Source organism: Gobius niger, assembly GCF_951799975.1.
Source record: "Gobius niger genome assembly, chromosome: 16".
NCBI lineage: Eukaryota > Metazoa > Chordata > Actinopteri > Gobiiformes > Gobiidae > Gobius > Gobius niger.
In genome coordinates this window covers 14,691,798-14,704,214 of record NC_136867.1, presented here as the reverse complement: position 1 = coordinate 14,704,214, position 12,417 = coordinate 14,691,798, and the positions used below count along the sequence as shown (strand labels likewise).

The window sequence follows — 12,417 nt, the reverse complement described above, 5'->3', positions numbered from 1 at the left end:
TATTACTGATTTATATATGTCGTAATTATCACAATCCTTTGCCTCAAAACTTGACAGATACTGCTGTAATCAGGTATGTTATCTGATTATGCAATGTTCATTTTGAGGAGGAAAAAACTATACAAAACTGGCACCATAAGATTGCTATCACAGTATGAAGGGAAAGATTGTGTTACCCTCTATACAAACAAATAAGAAACATTTGTAATGTGGTGGTAAATACTACAGACACAGATGGTAATGTTTTGCACAGCAGTGGTCCCTCCCCAAGCTTTTCCGCCGAGAGACCGTGCGAGACTGGAATATTTTCTGCTACTGTGGGTGGCAGTGGGTGTGGGGGTTTGCAGCACACTATTTAAAACAGTACTAAGTAACTCATGCCCCTAGAGGCCGTAAGCGCCAATGCAGGTGTCATAGCATGTTACATTTTTTACTCATTAATTGTCTGTGAGAGTAAATACTACACTGACAGAAAAGACAAGGGGAGAGAGGGACATTGTACATCTAATTACACAATGGAGATATTATTTTTCACTCAAATACTGGTTGCAAATACTGTTTAAGGGCGCTAGTTAGCTTTTAGCAGTTAGCTTTGCCCGTTAGCTTCTTCTTCGTGATTCCATTAGTGTGTATTGGGGCCTCCGACCCTGTGCAGGAAAGCTGCAAGAGTGGTTTTCTGGCCAGAGACACCAGGGGGAGACGAAAGACCCCCCCCAGTCATTCCATCAACACTTGTATTACCCCCAGAGGGACTACGAAAAGTATTTATTAAGGTAAACAAGTTACTTCGTACTGCTTTAATACTAGCGCAAGAGTGGGACCCATCAATATATTCTCTCATGGACAGTGTTTCACTCACAGTGTGATAGATAGTTTGTAGTTTGTCCTGTGCGATGTAAATGTGAGAGGAGAGTAGAGGAAGCAGCAAGTGCTTGTTGTGGCCAGCACTGCTTGAAGCACACCGCACCTCAGCAGACCCCGTTTTCTCAGGTTACTGGCGAAAGCACTGGCAACCGCTGTTTGTACGGAAGATACCAACTTGGTCTTGAACAGCGCTGTGTTGCGCCAGGTGGCCCATATAGTCTTCTTAGTTGCTTATTGATGAGTTGATGTGTTACAAATTGAGTGAGGTCAATATACTATAAAGTTCTGCCAAGGATGGTTTTCCACTGTCTGAGAAGCGGAGCCTTATATATTTTGAATTTGACTTCAGATCTCTTTGGAAAAACACATTTGGGAACAGCGAATGATAGAAGATTGTGTCTCGGCGTAATTTAATTCAGTCTGGAAGCACAACCCCGAACTTTGTCAAAAACACAGAAGTCACCCATGCGGAGCTCACCTCATGTGGCCTATGTCAGTCTCCCCGCTCGCACACGATGGCATACTAATTCAACCGCTCTAGTTTTAGGAAGTGGCATTCATTTTCTCCGGGCCATGTCAGGCCACTCAATCTAATCTGCACCGCTCTTGACATATTGGTGTCTGTTGTGTGCCATTTGGGCTGCACAGGAATCAATGGGGCTTAAGTGGTGATTCTGATCTAGCAGCAATCACAGAAAAAAAAAAAAGAACAGTGTCCCTGAAGCCCCCTTACAGTATATCAACGTTGTGTAATTTTCAACCAGTTTTCTCTTTCTTAAAAATGTCTACTTTGAACCAGCTTATGTTTGGTTGTGGCTCTCTTTGATCTGGGCATGTTAAGGTTAGTTTGGCATTCGGAGGAAAACAACAAATAAATGCCAGGCTATGTTTGATATAACGCAGAGTAAACTGGGCATGAACACGGTTGAAACTGGAAGCCAAGTTTGTAAGTTGTACACTTTCAGAGGATGTTTGTCAAATGTCTGGGTAAATAACATACTGTTTGCTCTGGTAATAGACTTTATACAGTGGGCATTTGCTGCAGGTCGTGTTCTGAAGAGATAGATGCAGTGGTGGCCAAAATACTTTTCATTTCGTGAGTACAGACACATGGGCAAAGGAAGTACCATTGACAGTGGTGCAACTTTCTTCATTCATGTACCCGTATGTATTTTACTTTGCAGACATTTTAGAAATATAGTGGTGCAGATAGTACAAAAGTAAATTCACTTAGTTACTGACCAAATCTAATGCTGTGTGTATTTTCATTTTTCCCCTGCATCCCTGTGTTGAAATTACAGTCGGTATTCCAGAAATCCAAACACAACTAGTGTCAAAGTACAGAAGCAAGAAGAAAATCTGTATTGCTCCTGCTGGCTGCATCAATTTTGTAAAGTAAGGGGTTGCAAAGTTACCCACAAATAAATAATCCAAAATATTTGCCATCCTAAACACAACTGGTTAAGTAGGTGAAATTAGACCATATCCAAGTAAAAGCAGAGACTGGCCGTATGGCTTAAGATTCACAGCATTATGCAGGCATTTGCAGGAATATGCGAGGTAATCCTTCATCTATTGTTTATCCTGATGGATGAGACTCAGGGCTAATGCAAACCAGAGCCCACGAGACAAATAAGGCTTAATATGGTTAGGGCATAAACATACTGCATAGTCACACACTCACACACACACACACACACACACACACACACACACACACACATCTTCACTCACACGCATTCAGTGGAAATTAAAATAGCTGCATTAGCCAGAACAGCACACTGAGGAGAGCATAAATGAATCACCGTATGAAATGAGAAGCATCAATTGGCAGCCAAGATCTACTTGGCCTGAGTGGTTTGTATTTCTCTGGTAACACTACAATACTGTGTGCATATTATGGGATTGCCTCATGAAAAACAATTTAACCCTTTATAGAGCACTCATTGAAATACTTTGGGGAGAAAAATCTAATTAAGAGTGTTGTTGGGGGACATAATACAAGTTTCGTTCTGTTTAATCATTTAAAAAAAAAAATCAATATCATGCAGAAATTAATGTGAGCGAAGATACCATATTTCAAGGTCAAGGTCAAGTTTATTTATAACGCACATTTACTAATAATACAATGATACAAAACTACAAAAAACACAACAATATAAGATAAGAAAAGTAAAAAATGAAAAGAGTTTTTAACAACTGAAGTTTGTTAATTTATTTAGTTCATTGCCCTTTAAGTGGTAAAAAAAAATAACATACAAAGGTGTATATAAAAAATATACAAAAAGTACTTGCAGGTCAGACTTAGGTCTTTTTCAGACTTCAGAGAAAATAGGAAGTTGAGAGCGCGACCGGTCTCTGCTGATTGGTCAAATGCCACAGAGGTGGGATCTGTGTTAGGTGATCTCTTCTGATTGGCTGAGTGAGGACTGCATGCTTCTTTACCTTATACTGACCAATGGCCGCTGGCTGCCCTGCTTTTTGACCACAAACGTGGGGGCCGCCATTGCTCCGCCGTTGCTGTAGTACCTCCATATCGCCACTAGGCCCCCATTGAAAAGCATTGGAGTTTAGACACGTTAAAAACTACTTTAAAGCCTGGTTTCAATTGTTTCAACACTAGACTAGGCTAGATATTCCTCCTGAGATAACGCTGGGTTAATAACAATATATGAAACCAGGCTGGTTTTCGTAATATGATTTTTTGAAATCTCGAACTTAATGAGGCTCGGACTGTTAGCATTGGAGCAGCGCGAGCTACACGTCACGCAAGGGCCGAGTCTACGGTGAAAATCCCGCCCGTATGTCCTTTTTAGGAACATGCTTCGTCAGAGCTGGGGAGGGGGAGCCTGTAAATCCGCCATGAATTGCCCCACGGCCGTGGTCAATGTGGTAAACGGGGAGGAGTGAGCATAAGACGTCCATTATTTTCTACAGTCTATGATACTGACGTGTACCAGGGAGGCCATATGTAAAGTGTGCGGAAATCACCAAAAAATAGTTACTTGAAGGGTTAAAATGAAGAAATCCCCTTTTGATTTTGATGATGGTTTTTTTTTTGCTTGCAATTTTACTCAAGTTCATCTTGAGTAAAATTGGTGTTAGTATAACTTTCAGAACTGGCAAACAGTTCTAAATACATTATGGTTGTAGATGTGGGCTATGGAAGAACATATTTAACATTTTGAGTTCTTGTTTCTGTGGTTGGAAACCTCTGTCAGTGCAAAGGTAAACAAAGCTGTATAGCACACATTTCACTAAGAATTATCTGCACAGACAGATGTGTGAGATGTTTTACCAGTTTTCATAAATATCTGAATACTTGCGTAAATGTCGGGGTAATTTTCTATGGCAGCCCAATCTCATTTGCACATTTTTCATTACTCTCAAGGAAACACCAGCGGAATCGTAATATGACACTTTTTCTTTAACTCAAAGTAATAATCATCACAAAACTGCGTACATGATTGATATGTTGACATTTAGTGCAGCATGCATTTTTTTTCTAAACTTTGAATGCACACATACAGTTTCTGGAGTTTCAAAGGTGCTTTTCATTTTAGCACCATCTGCTCTGTCAGACTAGCTGAGAAATGGCTGCCATGGACCAAATGTTTCATAATACAATCTTACAAAAGGGGCTCGGAAAACTATTAATAACAATAGATAGATCCATCAAACCCACTTTTTATTAAAGTGATAGTCTGTTGAAATGTTGAAATGTAACAAATTGTGTATAATTGACCGCCTGGGCCTGCACTTTGACGTAACATAAGTGATATATTTTCTAAAGTCCCTCCCTTTCAGAATCCCTGGTGCCATTAGTTGATAATGATATTCTTCAGGTTTTGTATAAAGCCTGTAAAAATGGTAAAACAAAAACAATAATAATACAATTGTAAACATCCAAGAAAGAGTTTAAAAAAGAGAAAGTTTCAAATCATCTTTTGATTCAAGTTGCACTGACTTGTTTTGTTACTTAGGGTGTTATCATGTATATCTGAGGGCCTTGACAACATGACCGAAATCATTGCTTGAACAGCCAACATTGCATTTAGACTATCCAGGAAACTGGAATATCCCAAACTCCACGTCTAAAATTAACTTATTTTTGGTTTCTTTTTGCCAAACTTTCTTGTGTATTGTATATTCACTTCACTAAGCCCATATAGAGCTTTGGAAATATGTTGTTTTCAAATAATCTTTCAATCTTGCATTTATATATTTACCGACGCCACACAGCCCAAGTACCAGGGAGACAGCTGCACCCTTATCCTGGGCTTTAGATCCTCACTAAATAAGACAAGGCTGGGAGCAGGGCCCTCTCTCCGAGCTCCTCTCTCACACTGGAGAACATCACAGTCCGTCTGCTTTCACTTCACCCGGAGAATAGAGCCAGGTGAGCGGGGAAGATCTATGCAAACAAAATGGTGAGCTGGCAAAAAGTTATAATGTGACCAATAGGAAGAAGCCATTGGGGAAATATAAAAAGTTTGCAGATGTGTGTGTCTATGGTGTCCAAATCCCTTTAACAAAGAAAATCACAAACCATAAGACACTTTTCTAATTCCAAATAAGCATTTTTAATTGAAAGGCAGCCATTTGTTGTAATAAATAATGACTCAGGCAATTATAATACATTAAGTTTTGTTGTTTTATTAGTGGATTAATGTAGCTCTATAATTGTGCAAATGGTGGTAATCATTGCATTTTTGTGCCAGGCTTTCAATTAGGATTTCCGCTTTTTTTGTTGAAATAGATGTAACCCATTGCAGCAGGACCAAATAATTTTGAAAATGCACTCAAAGCTCAGTGTAATATCTGTCATGTGACCTCTGGGTAGTGATTTTGGCTCATTTGTATTTGAGTTTTAAAGAGGGCTTACCATTACATAACATGTGCACAGACAGGTTACGTAACATGTGCAATAATCTCTGTATCAGCTGCACTTTATTAACTCTTCTTCTTGAACGCCGACTGTAACAAGTGAATTTCTCCTTTGTGAGATCAATAAAGGTTTATCTTATCTTATCTTATCTTATTATGATGTGGAATCTGCCATTTTAGGGGGAACTAGCAATGGGCCTCATTAAAGCAGTACTAAGTAACGTGTTTACCTTAATAAATCCTTTTCGTAGTCCCGGTAGGGGTAATACAAGTGTTTATGGGATGATTGGAGGGTCTTTCATCTCCCCCTGGTGTCTCTGACCAGAAAACCATGTTTGCAACTTGACTGCCACCGGGCTGGAGCAAGCAATACACACTAATGAAATCACGAAGAAGAAGCTAACATGCTAACGGGCAAAGCTAACTGCGGGCTAGCATCACTGTAAACAGTATTTACAGCAAAGTTTGAGTGAAAAAAAATATTGTATAATTGGATGCACAGTAACCCTCTCTCCCTTCGCCTTTCCTGTCAGCGTAGTGTTTACTCTACAAGACAATTAATAAGTTAAAAAAAGCATAACTTGCTACGACACCTGCAGTTGCGCTTATGGCCTCTAGGGGGAAGAGTTACTTAGTACTGCTTTAATGACAGTTCACAACACGTTCTCATGCACAAATTTGTTCTTAAGGCCGTCTTAGGAAAGTTTTTGGCATTCACAAAACTGGCTCTTAGCTGAAAACGTTCCTCTGTAGGAAAAAATCCTAAGAACAGTCTGAAGGACTCTTACGAACCAAAAAAATGTCCAGCTCTGTACAAGATCATGCTCCTGATGGGACCCAACATTCTGAGTCATATACATTTGTACATATTAAATCATGTATTAATTAATTCCAGAATGTAAATATAATTATAATAAATTACAGATGCCTTTATACAGAAATAAGTTGGTAATATCACTTGTAGTGGCAAATAAAGTACCAATGTATTATTACTGCTAAAACTTTTGAATGTTGGCGTTCACAAAAAATGCAGCATTAAATGCGCTGCATAAACGTAAAGATGAACGTGGGCCTCAATCCTACAACCTTATGTTCCCGAGACGCACGCTCTGCTTGGAGAGCTAATCAGGCTGTTAATTTGCTGCCGCAGACTGACCGGCGGGAAAAGAAGGAAAATTATTTTGCGATTTACAGGTTATAGCTATTTAAACATTTTGCAATGAGAGTAAAGTCGCCCAAAGGTTAGGAGGGTCCTTGAGTGCGTGGCGCCCATGGCTGAGATTTTTGTCTTTTGGGGTTTTATTGGTCGTTTTGGATTTATGCTTGGTTATTCATTTCCTCCTTTACTGCCTTTTGCAGTCCTCACACATATATCACTAAACTCAGAACACACCTTAGAAACGCGTGGTGAATCTGCCGCAGTTTCCTGACCCTGCCTTCGTCAGAACGGATTTTAAGATGTATCTTAAGAAGATGTGCATGAATGAGACCCATTGTCCAGGGTTTCCATTAGCTAAAAACATGACAAAAGCGACACTGCTGGTAAATACATCAACCACAGCCGCAGCATTTTACAAAGTCTCCCTTGGTTTATAACGATGAAATGTGGTCTATTCCCAGAATTGCAGGCAGACTTGACACAATCCCGAGTTATGATTTACTGTTAAATGTGTCTTTCTGGTCTATGGTTCAAGACTTCTATACAATATGCATCATAGTTTTAATCGCATATGTGCTCTAACCAAGAAGGGCCTTTTTCTTCTTTTAAAGTTATATTAGCATTGTGTTTAGTTAAAAGTTTGTCACAAGAAAACATCCAACTATTGTCACGCGCCTGTAAATGTTATTCATCCCTTTTCAATATTCATACAAAAGTTGACAATGACAGCTTTGTTTGTTATGAGAGCTGTCACCACATTTGCCCATGCCAGTCACCGGCTCATGTTGCCTGGATGTCACCCACTGAATCATTTGTGTTGACAGCTCCACAGATTTTGCTTGATAAATATGTTTTTCATCTGCTCTTAAACACATCTGCAGCGCCACTTCTTTTTTTTTTTTTTACTCGCGACAATCTGGGCTTTTAGTAGCGAATCATATACTGTAACATCAAACTGTCAGCGGCACTTTTTCTTCTCAGGGAGGCATTTTTCGGGCGCTTTGTGGATTTGTTTGATAGGGCTCGTGTTGTTCGACATCGTAGGTCAACGATAGGGCTGAAAAATGCCCTTCCAGATGAAATCTCAATGTCAATGGTTGCAACTCGTAAGGCACTGGTTCTGTGTTCTGGCAGTCGTCAAATAAAAGAGGTGGAGAAAGAGGGAGAAGGGAGGGACAGGATGTTTGATGATGATGGAAAAGGGAATCAATTTGCTTAATAGAATTAGGGATGTACTAAACCAACCCAGCGCAGACTGTTGTTCATTCCAGCTCTGCCTCTGTGTTGCCAGCTTTGGACCTGCTTTAAACTCCATTTATAAACCTACCTTCACTCCTGGCCGTAGCACCACAGACTCCACTCAAGAGTAGCCTCAACAGGGGGGCGGGGGCACGCCACAGCACGCTCGCACAAAGGAGCAAAGAGAACATCCCGGCATGCAGGAGACATCTGCAGAAAGACCTGGGGCAGCGGCGGGGGCACGGAGGGTGCAGACCAGAGCGACCCTCACCCCGGCCCCGCCGCACCGTCACTGTCCGCAGGGCTGTGGGGAGTTCTTGTGTCAGCCCTGGTGTCTGCTGCTCTCACTCACACTGCTCTTCCTCTCCCTCCTCGGCAGCTGGGCAGTGGTCCACCTCACCCTGGGCACCCACGGAGGGGCACCGTTCAGGATCTCCGCAGGCTACGACCAGGGGAGGGTGCCCCAGTTCGACACAGCCACCATCGAGCCACACTTCACCACCAACTGCACCATGGGTAAGTGAAAACCCCTTCTTTTTTTTATCTTTTACAATATAGCATAATGTACCAGTAACTTTACAAGTCTAAGAAGTGGCAAAGATGTTGAATGACGAGGCGGCAACCTGAAACAAGAACTTTGTAACAGAAAAATCATACCTCAAAGTATACATTTAAGAACATCCTGAATCTCATGAAAACTTACCTGGTTCGATAATGGTCAAATAAATACGAAACATTGACAATACAAACAACAACAATATTGAAACCACTACTTTTCCAAAGCACTACTATGATTAATGACATAAATCATTCAATAATAGAAGAGATCATGACCTGCCCTTACATCCTAAATATCTCTTAACCCTCGCCTGAACCGAGCACATTTTCTCCAGTTTGGCCTTGCCTAAATCTAAAAACTTCTGGACTGGAGCTCACAGCCTCTAGGCCAGTGTAACGCCTCATTTGAAAGCTAAGACCTACAAAACTGATGTTAACTTTTTTGTCACATTTTTTCAGCGATTTTCCGGGGTTTATGTTGTGTCTTCCTCACTTTTTCATCACATTTTTGTCGCTCTTTCGTGGCTCTCTTGTTGATTTTTCATCACTCTTTAGCCATGTGTTTTATTGCGTTATTGTTGCTTTTCCGGTACATTTTGGTCACTCTTTTGCCACTTTTTTTTGCATTTAGATTTGGGTGAAAGCGAACCTGAGAAAATGTGCTTGGTTAAAGTCGGGGGGTTATGATTAATTATGCACTTTATATAAGCCAGTTAATACTATGGCCATAACATGCATATCGGGGTCCACTGTTTGTGTCTGGTCCCAAATGCGTGTCACATGTCTGCAGAGTGACGGCGCCGGGGGGAAAAAAACATGTCGTCAGGAAGAGGCACAGTGCTGTTTAACTTCATTAGTGCATGTTGTGGAATGAAGTGCGTCGGGAGCTCAGGACTGAAATAATATGGCTCTCTGTCAACCAAGAAAGCGCCGCCACAATTAGATTAATGCCACTGATTCAATTTCCTTTGGGCTACATACAGACTCACAGCAGCCAACTCTCAAAACATAGCCCATATTTATGCGAGGAAATGTGGATAAAGACCGCATCTCATGCTAACTTTAAGTACAGAAAGAGCACAATTGTACCACGCTGGTATGATACTATTGGCAATCAAAAAGAGAAAGTTCCAACTGAACTAACTACTGGAGCCGGTTTGCCATGACTTTGCCCTTGAGTTAAAATTGTGCAGAAAAGACCATTTAGATCATTTGCTTTCCGCGCCTGCACTCCTGTGTTTTCCCAAAGTTCCCAGAGACTTGTTTACCGCAGTCTGCTGAACTTACATTAAAAGGAATAATCTAGTAACGGATGACCAAGAGAAATGTTTGGCCAGGAGTTGCTTATCATGAGCGAAATTAAATCTTCGCCGGGCTCCGAGAGAGAGAGAAAGAGCAGTTGGGTCTGCGGTCTTGCCTGGCGCTCTGTATGTGCTGTGGCATGAGGTTAACAGGCTGAAGCGTAATTTACACTTCTCAATTTACTCTTAATTATCGAGTGGTCATTCAAGCATAAATACCACTTACATAAGCAAAGCTGGTGGGCTACATGCTCAATTTAAGGTGGCTTATACAGCAGCTGGCCCGGTGTTCTTGTTGGATAAATAATATGATGGCATTTACATTTTAAACAAGTCTCCCCATTACAGTCAAGACAAAATAGTGCCTCTTTTAAATGATTGGTTTAGCTGCAGCATTGTGTCTCAGCGGTTGTTCCATCATGCAGCCTTAAAGATCATTTGTGTTTATTGTTTTATAAAGCAACATATTCAGAACATGTACATCGCGTTTTACATGGTAAAAACGTCACTTTCAGCTGAAACTACTTTCCCACTGCAGGGCTCAATTTTTAGTTTTTACTTCTTCTTTGAAATAGGTTTATTTTGCACATACATGTCTTTAACCTCTTAACCCCCATCTCAACCAAGCGTATTTTCTCCAGTTCGGCTTTACCCAAATCTAAAAGCTTCTTGGCTTGAGCTAACAACCTATAGGTGTGAAGCCTCATTTGAAAGCTTTGAAAGACCTACACAACTGATCAAAACGTATCGTGTTCCTCGCGTTCTTTCCATGTTGTCACGTTGTTTTTCATCTCATTTTCACCTGTTTCTTGTTGCTCTTTTGTTTGTATGGCGTTTCCTTCATAAATTTGCCACTTTTTTCTGCACTTCCTTAGATTTTTTTGACACTTTTTGTGGCTCTTTTGTGGCTTTTTTTTAATGCGTTTTCGTCCTTGTTTTCTTCACCTTTTTGGTCACTTTTTTCATGAAGCTTTTAGATCTGGGTTGCATTAAAAAAAAAAAAGATCTGTGTTCAGACTGGTCGCATTTGGGTAAAAAGTCTAAATTGTGGACATGATTATATTGAATACAAACACATTGTTCCGTCATGTTATATGCAACAAGTGTGTTGAAATCAATGGCCGCAGGCTGCTCTGCTTTTTGGCCACAGCACTAGGCACCGCCATTGCTGTAGTACCTCCATATCGCCGCTATTCCCCCATTTAAAAGCATTGGACTTTAGACACGTTAAAAAAAACTTTAACGCCTGGTCCCAATTTTTTTTTCTTCCTGTGATAACGCTGGGTTTGTTACAATTAAAGGGACCAGGCTGGTTTCAGAAATCTCACACTTAATGAGCGTTGGGCTGTTAGCATTGGAGCTGCGCGAGCTACACGTCACGCAAGGGCCGAGTCTACAGTCAAGATCCCGCCCTTATGCCCTTTTTAGGAACATGCTTCGTCAGAGCTGAGGAGGGGGAGTCTGTAAATCCGCCATGATTTCCCCCTCGACCGTGGTGAGGAGAAGCTGTCCATTATATGTACAGTCTATGGTTGAAATAGGTCCCTTGACTGAGTTACTTTGGTTTTGTTTTGTCTCTTTATTTGATCACATTCACACTGAATGTTTAAAACTGCAGCATGTTTTTTTTAACGTTTTTGTCGTGTTTTTGCTGTTTTTGTTTTTCTTCTAATTTTGGTCATTTTTTGTTGCTTTTTCATCACTCTTTAGTCGTGTGTGTAATTCATCATTAGAATAAAAGAGAAATATATCAAAAAATCATTGGCATATTTATGTCATTCATGCACTTATTACTTCCATTTGAACTCATCCTTTTCCTCTGGAGACGCCTGAGATTGTTGTTCGGTTCTGTGCGAGGACCCTGCTCCACATCTGGTTCAGGCGGGAGAAGTGAGAACAAATCAGCAGCACGTTATCTGGGCCCGTTTGTCAAATATGTAAATGTGTAAACGTGTCCGCTGATAATGGGGCCGACAAAGCGAGGAGAACTGAAATAGAGCCGGTGATAAAACAAAGCCAATCAGAAAAGGGAAGCACGCACAGTGACATGAACAAATTGGTCTTTCAATGGTGAATCGCGCATATAGGTATTTTGTGGAGTGATGAAAAGAGCATTTTACCACAAACGAAAAATTCGACTGGATCCATCTGTGCTTGAAAAGTCAGTTAATAATAGTCCTCAGATTATACAGTGATAAAGCATTCATGAGTGTGGGGATTAACTAAAATCTGATGAATGAACCTCACACTCAGCTTGACATTTTGCAGAGTATACTGTGTGCCCAATAGAAACGGGGAAAAAATCCCAGCTTTTAGACATGGTGTTCCCGTCCTTAAGCAGCACCTGGCTCTCGGGCACAGCACCCACCGCACATCCCACTCCCCTGTGCGCTCTAATCTGTGTCGGCA

General features: G+C 40.9%; 1 protein-coding gene across 1 annotated transcript in view; it reads left to right on the top strand.

Moving 5' to 3' along the window:
- The window catches only part of alk (ALK receptor tyrosine kinase), a 423,524-nt gene that overhangs the window by 329,921 nt on the left and 81,186 nt on the right, over positions 1-12,417 (top strand). The window contains exon 5 of the mRNA XM_079573064.1: positions 8,529-8,665. Coding sequence (XP_079429190.1) covers positions 8,529-8,665 — 137 coding nt within the window. The remainder of the gene's footprint in view (positions 1-8,528; positions 8,666-12,417) is intronic.